The sequence below is a fragment of the Chinchilla lanigera genome, unplaced genomic scaffold, assembly GCF_000276665.1.
Source record: "Chinchilla lanigera isolate Chin_1 unplaced genomic scaffold, ChiLan1.0 scaffold00067, whole genome shotgun sequence".
NCBI lineage: Eukaryota > Metazoa > Chordata > Mammalia > Rodentia > Chinchillidae > Chinchilla > Chinchilla lanigera.
In genome coordinates this window covers 861,457-887,360 of record NW_004955468.1, presented here as the reverse complement: position 1 = coordinate 887,360, position 25,904 = coordinate 861,457, and the positions used below count along the sequence as shown (strand labels likewise).

General features: G+C 52.7%; 2 protein-coding genes across 3 annotated transcripts in view; one reads left to right on the top strand and one right to left on the bottom strand.

Annotated features, from left to right (window-relative positions):
- Ryr1 (ryanodine receptor 1 (skeletal)) overlaps positions 1-7,554 on the top strand; it is a gene marked incomplete in the record, with an annotated part of 120,312 nt that extends 112,758 nt beyond the window's left edge. Inside the window, 10 exon segments of the mRNA XM_013522408.1 lie at positions 588-630; positions 2,123-2,253; positions 2,348-2,408; positions 2,515-2,661; positions 3,047-3,181; positions 5,898-6,054; positions 6,477-6,541; positions 6,630-6,730; positions 6,980-7,031; positions 7,315-7,554. Coding sequence (XP_013377862.1) covers positions 588-630; positions 2,123-2,253; positions 2,348-2,408; positions 2,515-2,661; positions 3,047-3,181; positions 5,898-6,054; positions 6,477-6,541; positions 6,630-6,730; positions 6,980-7,031; positions 7,315-7,410 — 988 coding nt within the window.
- A 79-nt stretch (positions 7,555-7,633) lies between these two features.
- Positions 7,634-25,904, bottom strand: part of Map4k1 (mitogen-activated protein kinase kinase kinase kinase 1) — a 20,605-nt gene continuing 2,334 nt past the window's right edge. Inside the window, exons 5-31 of one of the 2 annotated variants that reach the window (XM_013522409.1) lie at positions 23,507-23,562; positions 23,369-23,416; positions 22,966-23,008; positions 22,817-22,889; positions 22,035-22,166; positions 21,631-21,693; positions 21,461-21,542; positions 20,861-20,977; positions 20,557-20,635; positions 20,067-20,125; positions 19,951-19,994; positions 19,827-19,871; positions 18,572-18,614; positions 18,063-18,225; positions 17,906-17,988; positions 17,156-17,318; positions 15,987-16,063; positions 15,834-15,894; positions 14,336-14,444; positions 14,190-14,248; positions 13,896-13,999; positions 13,217-13,391; positions 12,902-12,964; positions 12,387-12,476; positions 12,242-12,312; positions 11,578-11,633; positions 7,634-7,810 (exon numbers count right to left, since the gene is read on the bottom strand). In XM_013522409.1, coding sequence (XP_013377863.1) covers positions 7,741-7,810; positions 11,578-11,633; positions 12,242-12,312; positions 12,387-12,476; positions 12,902-12,964; positions 13,217-13,391; positions 13,896-13,999; positions 14,190-14,248; positions 14,336-14,444; positions 15,834-15,894; positions 15,987-16,063; positions 17,156-17,318; positions 17,906-17,988; positions 18,063-18,225; positions 18,572-18,614; positions 19,827-19,871; positions 19,951-19,994; positions 20,067-20,125; positions 20,557-20,635; positions 20,861-20,977; positions 21,461-21,542; positions 21,631-21,693; positions 22,035-22,166; positions 22,817-22,889; positions 22,966-23,008; positions 23,369-23,416; positions 23,507-23,562 — 2,228 coding nt within the window. In that variant the 3' untranslated portion in view covers positions 7,634-7,740. The remainder of the gene's footprint in view (positions 7,811-11,577; positions 11,634-12,241; positions 12,313-12,386; positions 12,477-12,901; positions 12,965-13,216; positions 13,392-13,895; positions 14,000-14,189; positions 14,249-14,335; positions 14,445-15,833; positions 15,895-15,986; positions 16,064-17,155; positions 17,319-17,905; positions 17,989-18,062; positions 18,226-18,571; positions 18,615-19,826; positions 19,872-19,950; positions 19,995-20,066; positions 20,126-20,556; positions 20,636-20,860; positions 20,978-21,460; positions 21,543-21,630; positions 21,694-22,034; positions 22,167-22,816; positions 22,890-22,965; positions 23,009-23,368; positions 23,417-23,506; positions 23,563-25,904) is intronic. The other variant, XM_005399842.2, reaches the window with a different exon arrangement.

Below are 25,904 nucleotides of genomic sequence, written 5' to 3'. Positions count from 1 at the left end.
AGCCTCCTAGTTAAGGACGATTCTGGTGTCTTGCTTCACTGCTGGCTCTGACCGCAAGGCCCCTGCCTCACCTGGTCCCACTAAACATGGCAGGAAGGTCCTCACAGTGCGGGACCCTGATATTGAACCGAATGAATCTGTACCCAGCGCCTGTAGTCCTGTCCACTCAGAGGGCTGAGGCAGGAGGATTGCTTAAGCCCAGGAGTTCCAGGCCAGCCTGGACAACATAGTGAGACCATGCCTTAAAGCAGGGGAGAGACAAACAGACAGAGAGACAGAGATAGGGAGAAAGGAAGGGGGAAGAAAGGGAGAGAGGTCGGTGTGGTGGCGCACACCTGTAATCCCAGCACTCCAGAGGCTGAGGCAGGAGGATCGTTGCGAGTTCGAGATCAGCCTGGACTACAAAGTGAGCTGAAGGCCAGCCTGAACTGCATAGTAAGACCTTGTCTCAAAATGAAAAAAAAAGAAAGAAAAAGAAAAGTAAAGGAGGGAGGGAAAAGAAAGCACTGGAATTTCAGGGCACTCTGGCCTGGCTGTTCCCCGGCCCGCTCCTGCCCTAACATCTCACAGGGGCTCTCTCTTGGCAGGTCCTTCCCCAGCAACTACTGGGACAAGTTTGTTAAGCGGAAGGTAAGGCACGGGTGAGAAGAGGGTGGAGCAGTCTGGCCTGAGGCTCTTGCTGCCATTGGGCCATCCCAGCCTAGCCAAGCCCTTGCTTTGTGTGTGACCTTGGGCAAGAGGTGTTGCTTCTCTAAGGAGCACCTCAGTTTCCCCATGGAGACATGGACATAATCACCTTCCCTCTCCAGGGACAGGACACACGTAACAGCGCAGAAAGCCCAGCCCAGGGTGAATGCTCAATTAGTAGTGGTTATAGCCTGGGGTGTGGAGTGCATGCCTGTAATCCCCGGATTCTGAGAGGCTAAGGTAGGAGGGTTACAAGGTTAAGCCCAGGCTGGGCAATTTAGTGACTTAGCGAGACCATGTCTCAAAAAATAAAAAATAAGCCAGGTATGATGGTGCACACCTGTAATCCCAGCAGTTGGGAGGCTGAGGCAGGAGGATCGTTGCAGGTTTGAGACCAACCTGGGCTACAAAGTGAGCTCAAGGCCAGACTGAACTGTATAGCGAGACCCCGTCTTAAAAAGACCGAAAAAAAAAAAAAAAAAGGGCTAAGAAATGAATAGTGGCAGTGAGGAAGTGTGTGAGGACACTGTTTTAAGCACACAGTGAAGGATTGCCTGCTTTTCCATTCCTTGCTTCTCAACCTTTGTGTTCCTCAGCTTCCCTCATTTTCAAAGTAGGGTAAAGACAGGGCCAACCCCACAGGGTTGTTGGAAGGATTATTTGGCCTAATATGTCAGCAGAATTGGGACACAAAGAGGAAAACATTAGCTAAGAGTTTTCTGGGGCCATCACTCAACAGATAAAATAAACTTCTTTATTCAGTTATGGGGTATTCACTGTGTGCCAGGGAGCATTTCAGGAGCCTGGGATCCAGCAGTAAACAAAACGGTGCTTCTGCCACTCGGGGTGGAGAGACATAATGAATACATCTAGAGCATGTAGGTGGTCGGAAGGTCTGTGGGGAAAAATGAAGCAGTGAAGTGGGTGGGGACACGTGGGTGTGGTCAGGGGAAGTTGCTATTTCCTGTAGAAGAGTCAGGAAAAATACTAACTCATAAGGAGGTAAGGGAGTGTGCCAGGTGGAAATCCAAAAAAGAGTGAGTGATGGGGGTGCAAAGGCCCTGGGGCAGTGATACCCCCCATGTGTTTGAGGAACTTCAAGGAGGCAGATGTGGCTGAAACAGAGTGGGTGGGAGTGAAGAGGAGGAGGTAAGTGTATAGATGACAGGGCCCCATTCTATAGGCTTCCCTGCCACCCTACCTAAAATAATAAATTAACGCAATTAATCTAGCTACTGAATCAGCTCGATCGTTCTCATTTTTGGAGCCTCCCTCTGAGGATCTGAAGAAAGATGCACCCTTTCTCCCCGGAAAAATGCACCCCAGCTTCTCCCACAAAGTTCAGTGCCCCCAGAACCACCCCCGCAAGGCCATGACATCCTCCAAGCCCAGCCATGTGTGCCTGGCCTGACGCTCTCCCCCACCGGGTGGGCAGGTCCTGGACAAACACGGGGACATCTTCGGGCGGGAGCGGATTGCCGAGCTGCTGGGCATGGATCTGGCCACGCTGGAGATCACAGCGCACAACGAGCGCAAGCCTGACCCTCCACCAGGGCTGCTGACCTGGTGAGCTGGGGACAGTCCTCCGGCCTGGGGCAGGCAGGGGAGGCGGCCAGGGAGCGGCCCGCAGGCATTTCGCTGTCTCCCCTCCCCCACGCAGGCTCATGTCCATCGATGTGAAGTACCAGATCTGGAAGTTCGGGGTCATCTTCACGGACAACGTGAGGAGGGGCGCGTAGGTGGGGAGGGACTCAGTGGGGCGTGGCCTTAGGAGTTGGGGCTCCACCCCCAGGTGTGTCCCTGACCCTGGGCCCTGTGTGCCCGCAGTCTTTCCTGTACCTGGGCTGGTACATGGTGATGTCTCTCCTGGGGCACTACAACAACTTCTTCTTCGCTGCCCATCTCCTGGACATCGCCATGGGAGTCAAGACGCTTCGCACCATCCTCTCGTCCGTCACCCACAATGGGAAGCAGGTGTGGAGGGGACCCAGCAGGGATGGGTGTGGTAATCTGGCAGCAAGCAGCAGGGGCGAAGGGGGCAAGGCCAGGGGGCCGTGCCAGGGCGCAGTGGGCAGTAAGGATGGGACGAGGGCCCTGTGGGCTGAATGGGGTAAGGACCCGGACGGGAGCTGGGCTTGGTATTGTATTCCTGTAATCCCAGCCCTCAAGAAGCCTGCGGCAGGAAGGTGGCAAGTTCAAGCCCAGCCTGGGCAGCTTAGTGACTTAACCAGACCCTGTCTCAAAATAAAAAAATTTAAGAAGGGCTGGTAATACGGCTCAACGCGAGGGCCCCACCTTTAACCCCCAGTATCACCAAGCCAAACCACACCAGAGCTGACGCACCCCTGCCTGCTCACAGCTGGTGATGACCGTGGGCCTCCTGGCTGTGGTGGTCTACCTGTACACCGTGGTGGCCTTCAACTTCTTCCGCAAGTTCTACAACAAGAGTGAGGATGAGGACGAGCCTGACATGAAGTGTGATGACATGATGACGGTGAGCCCCTCTGCCAGAGCTCACTGGGCTCTCTTCTCCTATCTGTCAAGGGAGTTAGTAGCACCTAGCCAGGTGGGCACAGTGGCACTTGCCTCTAATCCCAGTAACTCTGAGAGACTTGACAAGTTCAAGTCCAGCTGGGAAACTTAGCCAGACCTTGTCTCAAAAAAAAAAAAAGCTGTGGTGGCGCACGCCTCTAATCCCAGCACTCGGGAGGCTGAGGCAGGAGGATTGTTGCAAGTTCGAGACCAGCCTAGGCTGCAAAGTGAGCTCAAGGCCAGCCTGAACTGCATAGCGAGACCCTGTCTCAAAAAGACACACACAAAAAAAAGCAAGCAAGCAAAAGGAAAGACAGAAAAAGTTGGGCATGTAGCTCAGTGTTAAAGCCCTGGGATTCATCTCCAGTACCTGCAAAAACAAAACAGAAAAAGGATACCTATTTCATTGGCTTGTTGTGAGGGTGCAGTGAGCTGGGCCATCTAAGGTACACTGAACAGTGCCAGGCACATGAATGCTCCCTAAATGTTAGCTATTGTTCCAGTACTGCTTGAGCTGCTAAAACTGTATATGATTTGGCTGAGGCTGTAGCTCAGTAGGAGAGTGCTCCCATAGCATTCATGAAGCCTGGGGTTCAATTCCCCAGCACCACAAAAATAAATAAATAGTGCCAACTTCACAGGGTTTTTTGGAGGACTACAACATGCCCCCTGGACATTGAAGGCCCAGAATGGGAATTGGGGTATAGCTAGTTGTAAAGCATGTACTTACCATGCACAAGTCCTGGGGTTTGATCCCCAGCACCACAAAAAAAAAAAAAAAAAGAAAAGAAAGAAAAGAAAAGAAAAAGTTGGGCCTGGGGATATAGCTCAGCGGTACAACACCTGCCTGGCAAGCACAAAGTCCTGAGTTTGTTTCCCAGCACCAAAAAAAAAAAAAGAAAAATAAATAAAAAAGTCTCAGAACAGTGCCTGACAGGTATTAAAGCTTATTTAGCCAGGCGTGGTGGTGCATGCCTGTAATCCCAGCACTCGGGAGGCTGAGGCAGGAAGATCATTGCAAATTTGAGGCCAGCCTGGGCTACAAAGTGAGTTCAAGGCCAGCCTGAACTGCATAGTGAGACCCTGTCTCAAAAAGACCAAAAAATAAATAAATAAATAAATAAATAAATAAATAAAGCTTATTTAAATGTTAATTACATTACCTGTAATTTTAAAAGTGTCAGTGGGCCAGGTGTGGTGGCACATGCCTGTAATCCCAGAGCTCTGGAAGGCAGAACCAAGAAGATTGCAAGTGCAAGCCCAGCCTGGGCAATTTAGCAAGACTTTGTCTCAAAATAAAAATAAAGGGCTGGGGTTGTAACTCAATGAAAAGGCCCTGGATTTGAACCTCAGCATCAAAACAGGGAAACAAGAAAACCCAGCATGCAGTTCACGTGTGCATTTCCTCCTCAGTCCTAACAATGGTGACCCTAACTCTTAACAACTTTACCTTCCTAGAGGCAGAGGCCATAAATGAAGGTGTCATTTCAGGGAGTGAATCTCAGAAGGTGACCTGTAACCTAGCCCCATGGGTCCCTGCCTCAGAAGAGCCCAGCCCCTCAGTCCGACATTTGAGGCCTACAGGCCTGGCCCTGCCGCCCACGGCTTTGTTCCTGTCAGTCCCCGGCCTTAGTTCATCCCCAAGATGGGTTCACTTCCTTCCTGGGAACACAGAAAGAGCAAGCGTGATGCCCTTCCCAGGTGCCCCGCCCTCTCCTCTGCTCGGAACCTTCTTGTGCCTCCCTCACACCCAGGAGGTGACAATGAGTCACGTGCCATGGCTTACAAAGCCAGGCTGGAGCTGACCCTACTTGAGTCTAACCTTTCTAAGTCTAACCACAATCCCTCTTGCTTTTTGCTTTCTGGCTGCCTAGTCCTCTTTCAGTTCCTCTGAGACCATGTGTTTCCTTTTGATTCTGGCCTTTACATCTGACTTCTCTCTGCCCCCACCAGGGGCCTGACATGCACACACACACTCCCTTCTCGGGACACCACCCCTCCCAGTCTCTGCGCTGCCTCCTACAGGAAGTGCTCTCTGCCCATGCCTGGGCTGGACACTGCAGAACCCATGGAACCACACTCTGCTTCATCTCAGGCCCTGCTCACACAAGCTCCATCTTTTCAGCCTCACCAAACCCCTTTCAGTTCCTCACAGCAGCAAGGTGGTTTTTTTGTTTGTTTGTTTGGTGTGGTATTTGGTATCAAACCCAGGACCTCTCGCACGCTAAGCAAACACTCTACCACTGAGCCGCATCCCCACTCTACAAGATTTACTCTTTCCTCCCTGGTGGTGACGTAGCACATGTGGTTTTCTCTGCCTGGAACACTCTCTCCCTCCACCCGTTCACCTCACACCTCCTTTGAGTCCCAGCTCACACTCTTAGCCTCTTCCAGGAAGCCTCACTGATCAACCATCACCGGGGCTGGCTCGGATGCCCCGCTGGGCTTTCAAGGCCCTCCCCACCCCAGCCCCAAGGCCTCTGCCTGTGCCTTCCTGTCTCACGCAGGGCCACTTCTGGGCTCTCACTTCCCGATGCCGTATCTGTGACCCCTGACAGACCGGGAGCCCGGGGCCGGCCCCTCACTGCTGCGTCCCCAGCCTCACCTAGCACAGGCCCAGGCTGGACTCAGTGAGGCTGCATGGTGGACTGAGTGGTGGATATGCTCCTTCTCCCCAGTGTTACCTGTTTCACATGTACGTGGGTGTCCGAGCTGGCGGAGGCATCGGGGATGAGATTGAGGACCCAGCAGGCGACGAATATGAGCTCTACCGAGTGGTCTTTGACATCACTTTCTTCTTCTTTGTCATTGTCATCCTGCTGGCTATCATCCAGGGTCAGCACTGGGGTTTTGTGTGTGTGTGTGTGGGGGGGAGTGCTCAGTGCCCAGAGGCTGGAGTTAGCTCCACAGCTGAAGGAGCAAGCCCAGGGTCCAGTCTGGCTGGATTCCTATCCCTATCCCAGCCCTGCCTCCCCCTACTGTGAGACCTCACCAGATAGCCTGCTGGGGCCTCATCTTCTCCATCTGCAAAATGGAGGCATTCGTGGTACTAACCTCATGGGGTTGTCATGTGGACTACAACTCATACCTTTAAGTGTCTCCTAGTAAGTGCTCAATAAACCCCTAGTTTCATCCTTAGGAAGCAGGGTAAGACTGAGGAGATGGGGGATGGAAGGCCAGGCCCGGAGGTGGGTAGCTAGAAGGGAGAGTCTTAACTGGGTCCAAGTCAGGTGCTGATCTGCGTCGTGCCACTCCAGGTCTGATTATCGACGCTTTTGGTGAGCTCCGAGACCAACAAGAGCAAGTGAAGGAGGATATGGAGGTGCGTCATCTGTGAGGGTGACCTGGAGGGATGCTGGGGGATGTGGGGGTCAAACGAGCCTGACTCTGATGTCTTTCACAACCTACAGACCAAGTGTTTCATCTGCGGAATAGGCAGCGACTATTTTGATACGACGCCTCATGGGTTTGAAACCCATACATTAGAGGAGCACAACCTGGCCAATTACATGTGAGCACAGGGCCCCTGGCCAATCAGGAGGATGGGGCGTGGCCTCTGCCAACTAGGGGCGGGGCTACTGAGCCTTGGCTACTTAGGGGACGGGTGTGGTATACATGGGTGGAGCCCCAGAGAGCCAATCAGAAGGTGAGGGTCAGAATGGGGGTGTGGCTCAGCTCTAGAGATGGCCCTGGATTCCGTCCCCAGTGCTACCCTAAGCGAAAACAAAAAGTAAGAATGGTTCTTCCCTGTCTCCCTCAGGTTCTTCCTAATGTATTTGATAAACAAAGATGAGACAGAACACACGGGTCAGGTATGTTATTAAACGACATGGACAGGGTCATGAAAATTTAATATTCGGCTAATCAGCAGATGGCAGTAGAAAGCCAGAGTCAATATCAAGCCTTTTAAAATGTGACCAAGGCCGGGAATATAGCTCAGTGGCACCGCGCCTGCCTGGCAAGCGTGAGGTCGTGAGTCCGATTCCCGGTACCAAAAAAAAAAAAGAAAAGAAAAGAAAAAAGAAAAGAAAAGAAAAGAAAAGAAACTGTGGCAGTTAAAATGTGACCAATGGATTCTTCTTATCCCCAACATAGGAGTCGTATGTCTGGAAGATGTACCAAGAGAGATGCTGGGATTTCTTCCCAGCTGGTGACTGTTTCCGCAAGCAGTATGAGGATCAGCTAAGCTGAGATACCCCCAGCTGGCCCTCCATCCCCACCTCAAGTGCCTTATTCTCACGGCAACCCCTGAGCCGCTCTGCCCCTCCCCGCAAGGCAGCTGAGGGAGAGGCGACCTTGTACCAGAGAAATAAAGTCTGTGCTGCACCCCCGCCATCACTGTGTTGGGCTGCTGAAATTTTGGGAGAGTGGGCATCCAGAAATTCTGCCTTTCCCCAAAAAAGACAAGATGGCAGCAGAGGCTAACACCATGTTTATTGGAAGACTGGGACATGATGTGGCCACTAGTGTGTCTGTCGAAGAGAGAACGCAGGGTCTGGTTCCCGACACCCCGCTAAGGACTCATTCCTGGATATAGAGGTTGCTGGGGGCAGTAGGATCATCTGCGGGTCGTGTCTCCACCACCACAGGCCTGGGAAGGGAGAAGTCAGCTCATTCGTTCACTCATTCCTGCATTTGTTCATTCATTCACAAAGTGGTCAGTAATCTGGGGCACAACAACGAGCACAGTCCCTGCCCTTGTGGAGCTCACAGCTGGAGGAAGACCAACACAGACCAGTGAATTACATAAGTGCAGAGCAGCAGGGGGTCAAGCAAGGAAGCTCTCCCAGGAGGTCAGCCAGGGCTCCACTGAAGGATGCATGCTGGAGCCTGAAGGAGGCTCAGGGGGGCAGTCGGGGAAAGCACAGGGAAGGGTGTTCTGGGCAGAGAACAGTCTGTGCAAAGGCTCTGAGGTGGAGGGAGGTTGGGGCTTGGCCAGAGGTACCATGATCTTGTAGCTCTAAAAGGTTCACCATCACTGCTGTATGAAATCCTTAAAAGGGTTCCCATTGACTAAATCTGAGACTCTTTGTGCCTCAAAATAAATAATGAGGGTCATAAATTATAACCCATAGAATGAAACAGAAACCTATGAGATGATGCTGAAATAGTAAGTGGCAGGTGTGCAGGTGCACACCTGTAATTCCAGCACTCAGGAGGCTGAGGCAGGAGGATCATCTTGAGTTCGAGGCCAGCCTGGGCTACAGAGCAAGAGCCTGTCTCAAAAAATCAATCAACCCACCAATCCTCAGTACTGAAAAAAAAAAAAAAAAAAAAAAAAAAAAAAAAAAAAAAAAAAAAAAAAAAAAAGAAAAGAAAGAAAGAAAAGTAAATAATGGAAAAGGGCTAAGTCTTTCTAACAGCATAATGCCCACTAATACATGCAGAGGGAAGGACAGAAGTAGAAAATCAACATTTGTAAAGTGCATGCTTAGCATGTGTGAGAGCGTGGGTTCCATCCCCTGTACCACAAAGACGGGAAGTATCAAGACCACTTGGTAACATAATTCATTCCAACATCATAGATCAAACAAAAAACCATCAGTGGGGTTTAAACAATAAAAGTCTGATGAAAGAGTATATTTACATTGTCTCAGTGAAACTTCCCCCAGAGATACTTGGTATTACAAGAGGAGACTTTTACGTGGAGAGAACTGAATGTCTGCACCTTGACCAAGGGATCAAACTGACACCCGGTGCCCCTGGAATGACACACTGAAGGACACAGCACCACACCTCAGCATGTACAAGGCCCTGAATTCAAGCCCTGGCACCAAAACAAAAGATTAACATCTGGAGAATCCAGGTGAAAGGGACACAAATACTTTTATATTATTTTTGAAACCTGAGTCTAAAATTATTTCAAAATAAAAACTTAAACCGGATCTCTCACCATGTAGTAAACTGAAATAAAAATGGGCTAGGGGTGGTGGTTAACACCTGTAATCCCAGCACTGGGGAGGCTGAGGCAGGAGGATCACTATGAGCCTGGGCTACATAGTGAGTTCAAGGGGCTGGAGGCATAGCTCAGCAGCACAGCACCTGCCTGGCAAGCACAAGGTCCTGATTTGATTCCTGGTACCAAAAAAAAAAGTGACATAGTGAGTTCAAGACCAGCCTGAACTATGTAGCAAGACTATCTCTAATAAGTAAAATTAACTTAAAAATAAAAAAAAATCAATTGATCTAAATATTAAAACACTTAACCTGCTGGAAGACAAAATAGGTGAAACTCTTGAAGACAAGGGCTTTTTGAACAGAACCCCAACTGTACAAGAAAGAATATCAAAGGAAAGAGATTATAGTATATTAATTTAAAAGCTTCTAAAAATAAAAAGCTTCTGCACAGCAAAGGAAACAAATAACAGAGTAAACAGACAATCCTAAGAATGAAAAAAAATTCTGCCAGGTGTACCTTGGACAGAGGTCTAATATCTAGGATATATAAAGAACTAAAAGTTCTACACTCCCCCAATAAAGACCCAATCACAAACAGGAATCTGAAATGAACAGACACTTCTCAGAGAGAGTACAAATACCCAATAAATACATGAAAAAATGCTCAACATCACTGGCCATAGAGAAATGCAAATTAAAACAACATTGAGGCTGGGTGTGGCAGCGCACGCCTGTAATCCCAGCACTCGGGAGGCTGAGACAGGAGGATTGTTGGGAGGTTGGGAGTTTGAGACCAGCCTGGGCTACAAAGTGAGCTCAAGGCCACCCTGAACTGCATAGGGAGACCCTATTTCAAAAAGACAAAAAAAAAAAAAACTGAGATTCCATCTTACTGCAGAAAGAATGGCTATCATCAAGAAATCAAATAATGACTACCGCTTGAGAGGCTGTGGGGAAAAAGGAACCCTTCTACATAGGTGGTAGGAGTGTGAACTACTACAATCATTATGGAAATCAGTATGGGGAGTCCTCATAAAATTAAAAATAGAAATTCCATTTGATTCAGCAATTCAGCTTCTAGGTATCCTCCCCAAAGAGTTAAAGCCATCATATTACAGTGATATATGCATATCCATGTTTATAGCAGCACAATTCATAATAGCTAAATCAACAGATGAATGGATAAAGAAAATGTGGTATTTATACACAGTAGAGTACTATTCTGATATAAAGAAAAATAAATTTACATCATTTGTGGGATGTACCTCGAGACCTTAATGCTAAGTGAAATCAGACACATAAGCTTAATATAGTTTCTCTTACACAAGAAACCCAAAATATAAATAAAAAATAAAATAAATAGATAATAGGAAAAAAGGAGACAGGTCTTTTGAGAGGAAGACCAGGAGATGGAGGGAGGGGGCAGGAGGAGAGGGAGAGAGAATGTAGAAAGAATTAAGACGTGTTATGCACATGGACCAACTCTCTACAATGAATATAATCATTATGTACTGCAAATGCATGCTAAGAAAAATTTTAAGAGTGAGCCAGTGAAGCATGCCTGTAATCTCAGCACTCTGGGAGGCTGAGGAAGGAGGGTGGCAAGTTTAAGCACATCCTGGGCAACTTAGCAACTTATCAGACCCTGTCTCAAAATAAAAAGGGGTAGGGGGGTTAGCTCAAAGGAAAGGCCCTAGGTTCAATACTCAGCACAGCAAAACTTAATGAAGTAGGGGCTAGGGATTTAGCGCAGCGGCACAGCGCCTGCCTGGCAAGTGCAAGGTCGTGAGTTCAAATCCTGGTACGGGGGGAGGGGGGTTAATGAAGTAAGTAAGTAATGGGCTGGGGATGTAGCTCAGCGGCATAAGCACTTGCCTGGCAAACCTGAGGTCATGAGTTCGATTCCCAGTATCAAAAAAAAAAAAAGTAAGTAATGTTATTTTTAACATTTTAAAAGAGAGATAGATACTTGGGGGGCTGGGGATTTAGCTTAGTGGCACAGCACCTGCCTGGCAAGCGCAAGATCATGAGTTCGATTCCCGGTACCAGAAAAACAACAACAACAACAAAAAAGACACTTGGGCGGCAGGAGGGAACAAAAAAAATAAATAAATAAAATAAAATAAAATATAAATAGCGGGCATGGTGGCGCATGCCTGTAACCCCAGCACTTGGGAGGCTGAGGCAGGAGGATCGTTGCGAGTTCGAGGCCAGCCTGGGCTACATAAGTGAGTTCAAGGACGGCCTGAACTGCATAGGGAGACCTTGTCTCAAAAACACAAAAGAAAAAAATAGAAATAAAATTAAAATATAAAATGAAAATGACTCATTGGCTGCTGTGCAGAGAACAGCCTTTGGGGACAGAGATGGAAGCAGGGAGAAGGCAAAGGTACGGTGACGGTGATGCAGACACCCAGGATGCCCCTCCCAGGTCCTCTGTGCTCCTCCCCAACACCATACCTGGGTGAGCCAAGCAGACGGAAGGTGAGGGTGGGGTCTCTCAGCTCCTGCAGCAGCTGTGGAACAGTGTGTGTCTGTCAGTGTCAAGAGGCAGCACACCCCTAGTGTGGCTCCCTTCGGAACAAGGAAGAGTCCAACTACCCAGGCAACCAACCTTTCCAACATCGAGCAGTGTGACCTCAGGCAAGTTACTTAACCTCATGGTGCCTCATGTAATAACATGTAAAATCTTAGTACCTACCCACTAGGTGATTATGAAGATTAAGTAAAATATTAAAGTGTAAGGGCAGAGTCTGATACACTGTTCTGTGAGATAAACCCTATTTTCTCTTCCATTTTCCCAATGAGGACCAGGAGGCACAGGCAGGTCACATGCCTACGGTCACCCAGCCTGAGGTCCCTGCTCTTGATCACCCTCTATCTCCATGGCGATCCCTGTTTTGTAGCTGGAGAAGAGAGGCTCAGAAAAGCCAGCTCCCTCAAACAAGGTCACACAGTGGCTCAGGTTCAGACTGGGACTCAAGAGACACTGGGGCAGAGAAGGAGACCTATCTGCCCTGCTGGTGGAAGGAGCTTCTGGCTCAGGAGTTCACCGAGCCCATCTGCCAGAGGGGATGACTGAGGCAGGAGGAGCGGAGTGGTGGTCTGCAGAGGAGGGGCTTACCCGGTCAGAGCCTGGAGCCCACACCTGCACTCCATGCTTCCAGAAGGCCTGAAGCCGACCCCCAACCATAGCTGAAGGGAAAGCAGCACCGTTAACCGCGGGTCTCTCCCGCCTCTGCTGACCCCGGCTCCACCCCTGCACTTACCCACAGCCTCCATCGCTTCTGTCATGGGGATCTCTGGGGTGCGAAGGCCCGGGACTGGGGCCCCCTCTGGGGTCACCAGTTTCAGGCAGCCTAGAAGTGGATAGAGTGAGGGACTTAAGAACTGTGAACATGACTGAGAGGGCCACTAAGGGACAGGGCAACGGATTCAGTGAGAAAAGCTAAAGAGAGGTGAGTGGAGTGGGCCAAGGTCTAGAAGGGCTCAGGCTTTCCTTTTTTTAATTTATTTTTTTTTTAAGTACTGGCCTATTATCAAATACAAGGCCTCTGAACTGAGCTACCTCCCGAGGACTCCACCTTTTTAAATTTTGAAGCAGGATCTTGCTAAATTGCTAAATTCCCCTGGCTGGGCTTGAACCTGGAATCCTCCTGTCTCAGCCTCCCTGAGTGCCGGGTTACAGGTGTTTGCCACTACCCCGGGGCAAAAGGGGCTCGGGGTCTCTGAGAGGCAAGAAAGGCAAGAAAACAGGGAGGGTAAACAGAAGAAAGGTTCTTACCATCCATCAACACCATCACCATGTCATCCTTTACCTGGGTCACCTGCACTGCTCCCTTGTGCTCTGAGAAAAGGCTGGGTTGGCTAAGGGCGACTCTGCCAGGTTCCCCACAGCGCCCCCAGAAGGCTGCCTCGGCTAGACACTCCTCAAACTCCCGGCAAGGAAGCTAAGCCCCACCCACCATCCGGGCCCCACCCCGTTATCAAACTCACCAATTAAAATAAACCCGCTATTCTCCGCCCTTTTCAGGATTGGCTCAGGAGAAGCCCCGCCCAGCCACTCAGACCCGCCCCTCAGCGAGACAGCCCGGCTCACCCGTGCTCATCTCGCCCAGCCAGCAGGACAGCGCGCCGAAGCGCACGGTGTGGAAAAGCACCGACTTCGCCGGCCGCCCGGGGCTCACGCCGATGCACACAGCCGGCAGCTCTGAGCCCGGCGTGGTCAGCAGCGCGAACACCGGCAGAGGCGTGGGCAGCGGGAACAGCACCTGCTGCGGGCCCACGGGGAGGGCGGGCTCAGAGGGGCGGAACCTTGCCGTGGGCCGGGACTTCCAAAACTTCTAGGCATTTCAGGGGAGTCAGAGGCCTCGGAGGACTTAGGTGGTGCGAGGCGTGTGGCCTCAGGTAGGTGTGGCTTAGTTTGGGGTTTGGGGCTGGCCTCCCTGGCCACAGAGAGGCAGGGACCACAAGCTACGGGGCTGCAAGGGCAGCAAAATCTCAGGCTCAAAGGGACAGAACCTGAATGGAGTCTCCTTAGAGGCAGGGCGGGGGACCGAGGAGGCGGGGCATAGGGTACGAGAAATAATCGGGCCCGGTGTGAGCGGGGAGCTGAAGGATCAGAAAGTCTCCAGGAGAGGGACCCCCAGGTGGGCGGGGCGTCGCCCGGCCGGGCCTGGGTCGAGGCGGGGCTTCGTGGAGCTCTCTAGGCAAGCGCAAAGGTGCAAGGCCCCAGCCACTGCCCGGGCCCCCAGCATCCCCTTCCCCAGAGCCCTTACCCGGACAAGCAGGAACTTGTTCATGGGCTGATACCACTGGAGCAGAACCACCGACGTCTCCAAGGCCCCGCACAGGAAAGGGCCCCCGGAGCTCGCACTCTCCGCTGCGGGGGTGAGCAAGGATGGATGGACCAGCGTCAGTCCCTTCTCTTCCGCCTCTTCTCCGAGAGGCCCAGAGTGCCACCCTTCTTTCCCGGGCTCTGGACACCCAGCCTGAACTCCACAATCCTCCCAGTGGACGCTGCCCGCGCCCTGGCCCTGCCTCCCCCGCCTAGCCCTGGGCTTCGCTCTCACCCACACAGCACGCCCGGCAACCCTTGGTGTCCTGGATCTTGGTGGAGACCATGTTCTTCCTGAGGAAAGGTAGGTGTGAGTGGGCGCTGGGACGGCTGCGGAGGGCCGGGAGGTCCGCGGAGCCTGTGCTGCGCTGAGGCTGGTACCTTGCCAGCAGCCGGTGGGGGCTGATGTGCGCGATGGGGCTGCCCATTCTGGTCTCCTTCCGTTCCAGCAGGCCCAGGATGCTATGAGAATACAGGTGGGGGGTCTTTCCTGCAGTGCGTGCGCATGTGGGGGGAAGTAGGAAGCAGTTATAGGACCCCAGATACCACCTCCTTCCCCATCCCTGAAACTCCCAAGGCTGTAGATGTCAAGCGCTCTCTGTTCAGTCCTCACTCGCTCAAACATTTGAGAGGCCAGTGTGGGCCAGGCGTTGTACTCTGGTGAACAGCAGTGAGCAAAATAAGTATGTTCCCTACCTTCACAGTGTTTAGCCCCACAGGAGTTATAACCCATAAGATGAAGTTATACATTGTACACCTATTAAAGCTTAAGAAAATACATCTTGCTGGGCATGGTGGTGCACACCTGTAATCCCCCACTCAGGAGGCTGAGGCAGGAGTATCATTGTGAGTTCGAGCCCAGCCTGGGCTACAAAGTGAGCTCAAGGACAGCCTGAACTGCATAGCCAGACCGTGTCTCAAAAAAGACAAAAAAACAAAACAAAACAAAACAAAACAAAACAAAAACATAATCTCGAATTTCTCCTGAAGTTTGTCGTTGCAGATGTGACATTAACTGGCTTGTAAATCCTCTTTGGAGTCAGCCATGGTGGCAGACGCTCTCACCACTCAGGAGGCGGAGGTAAGAGGACCAAAAGTTGGAGGCCAGCCTGGACTACATAGTGAGTTCAAGGGCAGCCTGGATTCATAGTGAGACCTTTGGGCGGGCACTTGGTATGGTGGCCCACACATGTAATGCCAGCACTCTGGGAAGCTGAACCAGAAAGCTCAAAACTTTGAGTCTAGCTAGAGTAATTTAGGAACTTAGCAAGATCCATCTCAAAGTAAAAAAATGGGCTGAGGACACCGCTCTGTGCAAAGACCCCAGGTTCAATCCTCAGTACTGAAAAGAAGACCCAGAAGTTCTTCTTTGGCTTGCTGTGTCCCTCAAAATTAGAAATTCTTTTATGCAAAACATTTTTTAAAAATGACACACCTTTTTTTTGCACGCTGGGGATGAAACCCAGGGCCTCACGCATGCTAGGCAAGTGGTTTGCCCCTGAGCTTTTCCAAGCCTAGATTTTTAAATTGGTAATTTGCTCACCTCTTAGTAAAGTGGGAATAAGTTCTGATGGTCATCTGAACATCAAAGCTGTTTAAGGACTAATATAGAAATCAACTCAAGACTGACTTGAGAAGTGAGGACTACTGTGAGCTCCAACTTATAGGCAGGAAAACTGAGGTTCAGAGAGCTGAAGTCCCTTGTCTGACATCCCACCAGGTAAAGGTGGCTGGAATTTGAACCCACAGATTGTGATGAAGAAGCCTGTTTTTTTTAAAGCTGTGCTCACTCACCTTCCAAATCCTGACACACACACACACACACACACACACACACACACACACACACACCTGCTCTTCCCTCAACCCAAGGCCACACCTGACAGAGACATGAGGACATTGTTGATGGAGTACAGCCAGGTTGTCCGGCTAGGAAAGAGCTGCAGAGAACGGAGGTAATGAGTCATGTGACACCCAGTGACCCCCCCCAACTCCACCCCGTTCCTGCGCCACCCCAGGCACAGGGCCTTACCATCTCCAGCGTGGCCTCCTGATCATTCCGGTTCAGGATGAAAATGCCTTCCTCTGCCCCTAGGAGCAGGTGCTGGTCTGCAGGGGACAGACAAGGAGGACACTAGGACCCACTTCCTCCTGGGGCCTCCCAGCCCCCACTAGTCTGAATCCAAACAGTGACCCTCACTCAGGCCCTCAGTTTTGACGCTTTCTTCACTCTCAGCACAAACTGATACTCTCAGCCTCTGTTTCCCTGAATTTGACTACAAATGCTGCCCAGTCCCATAGACCTGCCTTAGTATCCCTTATCAGTGGCTTGCCAGATTCTGGGGGTTCTTCCCCTCCACCCTACAAATCCTGGCCCTTCATCTCCCCAGAAGTCACCCTGCCTATGGACCTGCCACCCAAAATAGCCCTTTAACTTCTGTCCTTCTTTGTGCCCACGTCTGACCTCCACCTGTTAATCCTGTCTTCACACTGATCCTCACACGCAAGACACCCTCAGACGGAACTTTTTCCATACAGCGTGGCCTTTTAAGTCTGATGCTACTCCTTCAGCACTGACATCTGATTGACCTCGTCTATCTCTGATTCCTCCTCTGTCCTTTTCTGCTGCATTCTCTCTCTCTCTTTTTTTTTGTCTTTTTGAGACAAGGTCTCGCTATGCAGTTCAGGCTGGTCTTGAGCTTACTTTATAGCATAGGCTGGCCTCAGACTCTCAACGATCCTCCTGCCTCACCCTCCCCAGTGCTGAGATTACAGGGGTGCACCACCACACTCAGCTTCTGCTGCATTCTGATCCCTAAAACTTTTTTTTAAATTTTTGGAGATACAGTCTCATTCTGTAGCCCAGGCTGCTTCAAACTCACACATCCTCCTGCCTCAGCCTCCTGAGTGCTGGGTTTACAGGTGTGTGTACCACCGTACCCAGCCTGATCCCTAAAACTTCTGACCCAAAATGCTGATCCTAGTCTCTCCACCATTAACCTCCAGCTGTTAACCATTTGTCTCCATCCTATCCCAAACTCTAGTCATTCTGTAGCGTTTGGACACCTGTCTCCCCCTGTGTAATTTCGCTAGTTTTTACAAACTCATCTTCCATTTTTTCCTCTTGGATCCCCAGATTCTGGGCCTCTTCCTACCTCATTGAGCCCCGTGTGCCCTCCCCATCCCATCCCCCAGGCCCACCCTTGGTGGAGGGGTGTGTCCAAGTGGCTGTGCTGTGGATCCGGAGCGGGCAGCCGTTGAAGAGCTTCACAAGCAGGGCGCATCCCTGGGTGGGTGGCCCCAGGGCCGGGCAGTAGATCCAGAGGAGGAGGGCAGGGGACAGGAAGGCGCAGTAGTTAAAACTCTGGAGCAAGAGTGCCTGGGTTCAAATCCTGCCTCTGCCTCTCCAGGTTACATAGTCACCCCCTTCATCTCTACTTCTACCTCCCGTGGATTTAGTTATCCACACCCAGCTGTGATCCAAAACTACTACATAGAAAATTCCAGGAAAAAAACTGTAAGTTCCAAGTAGCTGTTATTACAGTGCATCGTTCTAATTATCCTATTTGATTAGTAGTTGCTAGGGTTAATCTCACTGTGACAAATTTATCAATTTAACTTCATCACAGGTAAGTATGTATAGGAAGACATATACGTACATACACAGATGTATGTGTGTGTGTAGCTGGGTACTACCCACAGTTTCAATGTCCACTGGGGGTCTTGAAACGTATCCCTGGCAGACAATGGGGGACTGTTATACGTACAACCTTGGGCAAACTCTTTAGCCTGTCTGTGCCTCGGGTTCCCCATCTGTGAGGGGTGGGATCACAGTTACCTCTGTGCTGCCTGTTTCTGTCTGCTGAGGATTTACGCCATGCAAAACCAGACAGACACCCGGGAACCCCTTCCAACCCTTGCCCCAGCCCAGGGCACACAGCGGGGCCTCACCTTCCGCTTCATCTTCTCTTTCTTAGGGGGCAGCCGTGGGGGCTGGTCGGGCTCCCGGGAAGCTGGGTTCCAGAGTGAGGGCTCTGAGAAGGGTTGGGGACAGATCAGCCCTCGACCCCTCACCCCGGCCCCGCCTCCACCCCAGCCTTCCCGTTACCTGAGTAGGCGGTGAGATGGGGGCTGTGGGTGACTGGAGGAGGCCCAGGACGAGGGGTACGTGGGGGAGGCCCGCTGGCGCACCGGACCAGCACCCCGGGGCTCAGCTGCCCTTCATCCCCCAGCCCCCCAGGACCATCATCTGAGGGAGACCGGAGCTTGGGCTTTGGAGACAGGAAAGGAGGGTGGGGAGATACATCAGGGGACCTCAGAGAGCGGTCACTCTTTACACCCCGGGCCCTCCCTCCACCAGAACTGCGAGTCAGCCCTGGCTCTAACCCACCCCACAAAGTCCTGCCTCCCCTTCAGCCTTGCCAACACCCCCCCACATCAGCACACTCAGAAGCCAAAGGGTTAATACTGGACCCAGCAGAGGACTCGCAGGAGTTCTACCCCCGGGTTGAGGGATGCCACCTCCAGGTCCCAGTGTACCCAGCATCCCACGCTGCCAGACTCCCAGCCCTGGCCAGCACCAGGTCCTGGGCCTCGGGACCTGGCCTTGGGGCCTACCTTGGGGGGCAGTGGGGGAGGTGCGTCCTCTACTGGGGCAGGGCTGAAACACAAAGATGGGGTGAGCAGGTGGGGGAATGGGGAACAAGGACAGAAGATGGGGGTAGCCAGGCTCTGAGGCCTGGGATGAGGATGCCAGAAAGGAAGGGGTGACTTGGAGGTGGGGGTTACAGGACAAGTTGCCATGGTGACAACAGTACCAGCAACTCTGGGCTGGAGTCTTCTTCACACCCCCAGGCACTTGGGTAATTAACCTCCCTGATGCTGTTCTCACTTTTCTCCTGCTCCACATTAACACGCACGACACACGGGGAATGAATGAGGAAGGGGCTCGAGGCTGTCACTGGCCCGGGGAAGGGGAAAGATGCGGGCCTAGGCTGGCTGCTGCAGTGGAAGTTTAGATCTGTGGCTCAAGGCCTGGCTTTTGGAACATTTCCAAGAGCCAGGGCTGGGGATATAGCTCAGTGGTAGAGTACTTGCTTAGCATCTCCAGGAGCCAAGGTGCATTCTGGGATTGGGCAAGAAGATGACAAAAGAGTCTGGCCTGGGGAGAAGCTAAAGTGGAGGCTTAGAGGTGCATCTGGAGCAACATCTGGGAAAGATCTGGGGTTGGAGCAGGAGGACATTCTGGAGGGAACTGGGGTCAGGTCTGGGTTCAGGGCAGGTAGGGGGTGGATCAAAGGTTGTATAAAAAGATGGAGCTGGGCATGGTGGTGCAGATCTATAATCCCAGCACTCAGCAGGCTGAGGCAGGAGGGTCCCCAGGAGCTCAAGGCCAACCTGGGCTACAAAGTGAGTTCAAGGCCAGCCTGCACTACATAGCAAGACCTTGTTTCCAAGGGGAAAAAAAAAAAAAAAGGTGGAGGCTGGGGTGGAGGTTGACTGGGGCATCAGGCCTTAGAGGTGGGGAGTACAGGGTGGCCTGGGTTAGGGACCAGGGGCTGGGGCGGAAGGAAGGAAGGGGAGGGCTGCACTGGGAGTGAGGCTGGGCCTCAAGGGTCAGAGATGGAAGGAAGGCAGGGGGAGGCTGGCATCTCCTTGGAGACAAGATGAGGTACAGTTGGGGGGCTGCTGAAGTGGGGGTGGCTAGGGTGAGAATCTGTAGGGCAAGCACTGGGCTTCTTACTTTTTTTGTTTGTTTTGTTTTGTTTTTTGTTTTTTTTCCGGTACCAGGAACCGAACTCACGACCTTGCGCTTGCCAGGCAGGCGCTGTGCCACTGAGCTAAATCCCCAGCCCCGAGCTGGGCTTCTTACATGTCCACGTCGTCATAGTCGTCATCAGACTCTGATAGGTGGCTCCTGAAGAGTGACAGGCATGAGCCTCAGGTGGCCCCCACGCACATCCCAGGGCCCCACCCTCACCCCTGGGGCCCCTGACCTGGGACTGCTGCTCCTGAGGTCTCCAGGGAGCTGTAAGCACACCTGCGGGAGAGGAAAGGGGTCAGCAGTAGCCCAGTGCCAGGGGGCATCTGGGGGAGCAGGGAGGCATCTCACCCTGTCAGCTGGGGGTCTGGGCTCTACTCCTTGGAGCCTATGGAACTCCATGTGGCGCCCTGGAGTGGGAGGTGAAAACCCAGTGAGCCAAGGGCAGTGGCTTGAATTGGGGAAGACAAAATAGAGTTGGTAGAGCTTTGGAGTCGAGGTCTTAGAGACTGGCACCGTCCCTCAGCAAGCGGGGTCAAGGTTTGGGACCGGGAGATAGAGATGGGCAGCGTGGTCACACAGGTCGTTTTCAGAGTCCACCTGGTATCAGGGGCTCTGAGATTTCTGAGGTCTCTTGTGGGGTAAGGGCAGTGACAAGCTGTCATGGAGTCTGTTTGCAGCTCAGGACAGATGGTGGCTCTGTGATCATTCTGTAGGTCATTTTGAGGTTTTCTGGCCTCTCTTATGGGATCAGATGGTGGTGAGGGTCTCCAGTGGCAGGGAAGGGAAGGGGAATCTCTTCAGGGTCAGGTGTCCCCACACTGTAGGAGTGTCTACTCACGACCGCAGTCTGCATCTGGGATCCCCAGCGAGGTGGCCCGGTGGGTTGATCGGATCCGCCGAGGGATGGCAGGGGGTGGCTGGGCAGAGGGGCAGCAGCATCAGGGCTCACGGCCCAGCAGCCCCCCTACAGCCTGTGGGCCCGGCCCTGAGCCTCCTCTCCCAGAACCCTCTGGAGCTCCCCTGCCTCCACCTGCTGTGGCTTTGAGCAGCTTCAGGAAGGCGTTCCTGGGGGCGCTGTGTGTGGGACACAGCTTGAACAAAGACCTGGAGGTTCCTGGGCTCTGGTCAGCCAAGGCCCTCACCTCAGGCTCCTCGTCTTCACTCTCACCAACGGGGGGGCCCTTTCCGGGGTTCCTCAGTTTGTCAAGAAGATCCAGGATCAAGCCTCTGTTTAGCCCAGGCTGGGACACCAGCTGATGCTGGGGGAGGGGAGGGGAGGGAAGGTCAGCAGACAGAAGGCTGGGGGCAGGGCGGGGGCAAGGGCTTGAGACCCTGTCCCGGGAGTCGAGTGGGGAAGGTCCAGCTGCGGGAGCGGGCGGGGAATCTAGGGAACTCAGGAACCCGGGGAATTCTGAGAAGCTTTAAGGGGTTAGAAGAAGTCAGGATTCTCTGAAGGGGGCTTGGAGAATTCCAGAGGTGTCCTAGAAGGGACTAGGGGTTTCCTTGGAATTGGAGAGGCCTCTCTGGAATGGGTCTTGAGACCCTGAGGAGTTTGCAAGTTCTAGTAACTCAGGGATCTGAGAAAGGTCGGGGATACGGTGTGGAGGTTTGGGGGGCATCCTGGGAAATCTGAGGGACAAGGGCTTTAAAGGGGGCACAGGGGTCCTTGGGGATCACAGAGGGCCCCGGAAGGTGGGTCCTGGGCTGAGAACTGGGGGGCTCCTCAGGGAGGGGAGGTTTACACTGAGCATCTTGGTGGCACCAGGTCGTTTCTTGGGGCTCTTAGTGAGGGTGATCTTGACAAAGTTGTGGAAAGCAGCAGACCTTGGGGAGGAAGAAGGCAGGTTCTGGGGTGAGGGGAGCAGAGACTTCCGGAGGCCGGGGCTTGCCCTCACCCACGTCCCCTCCTTACCATTTGCTCTTTTCTTTCAGCCGGGGAGGCTGGTAGCCACTCTTGGTCATGAGGAATAGAACTCTAGAACAGTAGGGGCACAGCATGGCGTCCAGGTCCCCGAGGGGGACACAGCTGCACTGGGGTCAGCAGACGGCAGCGAGGGACACGTGGGAACGGGGTGGGGGCTCACAAAGTGCTAGGAGGCCACTTCTAAGGGAAGCCACTTATCATACTCTAGAGCCACGGCCGCGCAGCAGCAGGCTCGAGATGGGGTCCCTGAGACAGGGCTCCCTGCCGTGGAAGGCTGCAGCCGCGGCCGCTGCTCAGGAAGCACAGGGAGGCCCCCTGAGGGAAGCTGTGTGGCATCTTCAGGGCCAGGGCTGCAGGTCTGTGAGCCCGGGGGACCCGCCCCACCTGCCTACCTGAGAGGGTGCACATCGAAGAGCGGGGGCTGCAGCTCAGCTAGTTCAATGGCTGTGATACCCAGGGACCAGATGTCACACAGCTCGTTATATCCTCCCTTCAGGGCCACCGCAGCCACTTCCGGAGCCATCCTGGGGACAGAGACCCTCAGAGAGCCAGAGATAACACGGAGGGAGGGAGGACGGGGAGGAGGAAGATGAGAAGGGGGTGAGGGGAGATGGGGCCCAGAGAGAGCCAGATGGAAAAGGACACAGAGTGCCAGGCATGGCTCTGTGAGGCTGAGGCAGGAGGATCAAAAGTTCAAACCCAGTCTGGGCAACTCAGTGACTTAGCAAGACCCTGTCCCACAAAAGATAAAAAATAAAAAGATCTGGGGATCTAGCTCAGGGTGAAGGCCCTGGGTTCAGTCCCCACTACTACTAGGAAGTCCCCACTTCTATCAGATAGAGATAGAAACAAAGAGGCGGGAGAGGGCCTCGAGCTGAGAAAAGATAGGGAGAGACAGATCAAGATAAAAACCAACGCAACGCTGAGAGGAGCAGGCAGACGGGCACAGAGTGACCGGATGAAGTCAAGATGAACCAAAGACAGAGAAGGAGACTCGCAGGGATGGGGGCTGGCGGGATAGCTCGGAGGCCGAGTGTGTGCCTGGCATACTCAAAGCCCTGAGTTCAGTCCCCAGTACCACCGCCAGAAAGAAAAGGTCTCAGTGGAGATTCCCAGGGAGCCAGGGTCGGAAAAGCCACTGCCCACCAAGCCCATCCCAGCCTGTACCCCTCACCAGTAGGGTGTCCCAATGAAGGAGAGGCGTCGCGCCAGTGTCGCCCCAATCTGAGCTGAGATACCGAAGTCAGCTGGAGATAGAGGGGTGATATGATGTCCCCATCCTCGCCCAGTCAACCGCTGTCACCTCCCACCAGCCACACTCACCCAGCCTGACCTCCCCGGCATCATTGATAAGGATGTTGGCTCCCTGGGGACGAGAGGACAGACAGACGCAGTCAGGGATCCCACCCCAGTCCACTGTCGCCCCACCCCACAGCTCCCCAAATGCCTCTCCCACCTCCCAGGCCTCAGGACACACACACACACACACACACACACACACCCCGTGGCACCCTTAGTCCCTCAGGACACACACACACACACACACACACACACCCGTGGCACCCTCAGTCCCTCAGAACACTCACACACACACACCCGTGGCACCCTCGGTCCCTCAGGACACTCACACACACACACACACACACCCGTGGCACCCTCAGTCCCTCAGGACACTCACACACTCACACACACACACACACCCGTGGCACCCTCAGTCCCAGCGCACCTTGATGTCCCGGTGAATCTTCTTCTGGGAGTGCAGGTAGGCCAGTCCCTGGGGAGAAGCATGGTAAGGGACACCGTGAGGCCTGCTGGAGAGAGAGGGGCCCCACCACCCGTCCAAGGCCCTCAGGCCTCTCCTCACCTGGAGCACTTCCCGGCAGACATAGCTAATCTGGAGCTCAGACAGGGAGCCCGTCACTGCAAAGGTCAGCCCGGCCAGGCCAGGCCAAGGTTGGGTGGCAGCCAGGAAGCTGGGCCCACCCACACCAGTTGAGAAGGGCCCAAAGGGGAGGGGACCCCACGGGACAAGTGGGCAGGAGATGAGGGATGCTGACGACAGAGAGGTGGCTGTGCAGGGCACCGAGCCAGAGGGACACAGACATTCAGCAGACAACTGTTCCACTGTCTACCTTTTTTTTTATTGTCTTTTTGAGACAGGGTCTCCCTATGCAGTTCAGGCTGGCCTTGAGCTCACTTTGTAGCTCAGGCGGGTCTTGAATTTGCAGCGATCCTCCTGCCTCAGCCTCCCAAGTGCTGGGATTACAGGCGTGCGCCACCACGCCCGGCTCCACTGTCTACTGTATGGCAGGTGCTAGGAACACAGCTGTGGACAAGAGACACATCCCTGGCCTCCTGGAGAGACATTCCACGTGAGACAGACAGCAAGCAAGGTCACAAGTGAAATAGTGTGTCGGGCTGGCCGAGGCTCAGTGGCAGATTACTTGCCTAACACATGCTAGGCCTCTGGTTCCATCCCCAGCATGGCAAAAAAAGAAATAGCAAGATGCTAGTGGCAAGAAAAAGAACAAGAAAAAACAACAGGAAATATGTGTGGGAAGGGTTATGACATTTTACATCAGGTGGTCAGCAAGGCTACTTTAAGAAGCTGACAGAGGCTGGGCATGGTGCCATGCATCTGTAATCCCAGTAGTCTGGGAGGCTGAAGCGGGAAGGTTGCAAGTTTGAGTTGTACCTGGGCAATTAGCAACTTAGCCAGACCCTGTCCCAAAATATAAAATAAAAAAATGGGGCTGGGGATATAGCTCAGTGGCACAAGCGCCTGCCTGGCAAGCTTAAGGTCCTGAGTTCAATCCCTGGTACCACAAAAAAAAAAAAAAAAAAGACTGGGGATGTGGCTCAGTGCAAAGGCCCTGGGTTCAACCCCCCAGTACTGTAAATGAAGAAGAAGGTGGGGGAGGAGGGGAAAGTAACAGGTGGGGACATGAAGGGCCCCGTCCCACTGGCAGGGAGAAGAGGAACAGCAAGTGCAGGGGTGGGAGGGAGGAGAGTGTTGGGGAGGGGCTGGTCAGCTGGGTGGGCTTGGCCGGGGGACCGGCTGGGGGAGGGGTGCTTGCAGATGAGGAAAGGCTAAGACAAAAAACAACGAGAGCAGAGCCAACAAGAGAGGGACCAGCGTGGGGACACAGATGCATTCTGAGGTGAGAAGAGGCAGAGCAGTGGAGAGAGGGCAGCAGAGAGGACGGTGCCCAGCAAGCAGCTCTCACAGAGAGCTGGCTGAGTCACTTCCTTCGTATGGGCCTCAGTTTCTCCCCTGCATTTTGTTTGTTTGTTTGTAGTGCTGGGCGTAGAACCCAGGGCCTCAAGCCTGCTAGGCATGCACACGACCGCTAAGCCACATCCACCACCTCCCCCCGCTTCTTAATGAAGCCCTTCCTCCTGACATTTGAGGTCTTGGAAGAGACCAGAGGCAGTCAAGGAGGTATCTGAAAACAGAAGCGAGCATCAGAGATTCAGTGAGCAAAAGAGAAAAAAAAAAAAAAAAGGAAACTCAGAGAGGAGCTAGGTACAGTGGTCCATGCCTGTCATCCCAGCATTCTGGGAGGCTGAAGCAGGAGGATCTCAAGTTCCGGCCCAGCCAGAGTAAATCAATGATTTAAAGAGATACTGTCTCAAAACGAAAAAAAAAAGAAAGGGGCCAGGCATGGTGGCATACGCCTGTAATCTCAGCACTCTGGGAGGCTGAGGTAGGAAGATCTCAACTTCAGGTTTCACCTGAGCAATTTAGCAAGGCCTTATCTCAAAATAAAAATAAGGGGCTGGAGATGTGGCTCAGTGCAACAGCCGTGGGTTCAATCACAAAAAAAAAAAAAAAAAAAAATAGTTGGGCATGGTGGCGCACACCTTTAATCCCAGCACTCAGGAGGCTGAGGCAGGAGGATTGCTGAGAGTTGGAGACCAGCCTGGACTACAAAGTGAGCTCAAGGCCAGCCTGAACTGATTAGCGAGACCCTGTCTCAAAAAGATAAAAATAAATAAATAAAAATTTAATTAATAGAAGAAGAATAGCAACAAGAGAGAGAAGAACAAAAGGCTGGGGATTTAATGTAGCTTAGTGCAGAAACCCTGGGTTCAGTCTCCAACACCGCGAAAAAGAAAACAAACAAACAAACAAAAAAAAAAAACAGAAGAAAAACAGAAATTCAAAGAGGTGACCAGAGGCGCTCTCTCTCCTCTTTCTCCCTCCCTCCCTCTCTCTCTCTCTCTCCCTCTCTCTCTCTCTCTCTCTCTCTCACACACAC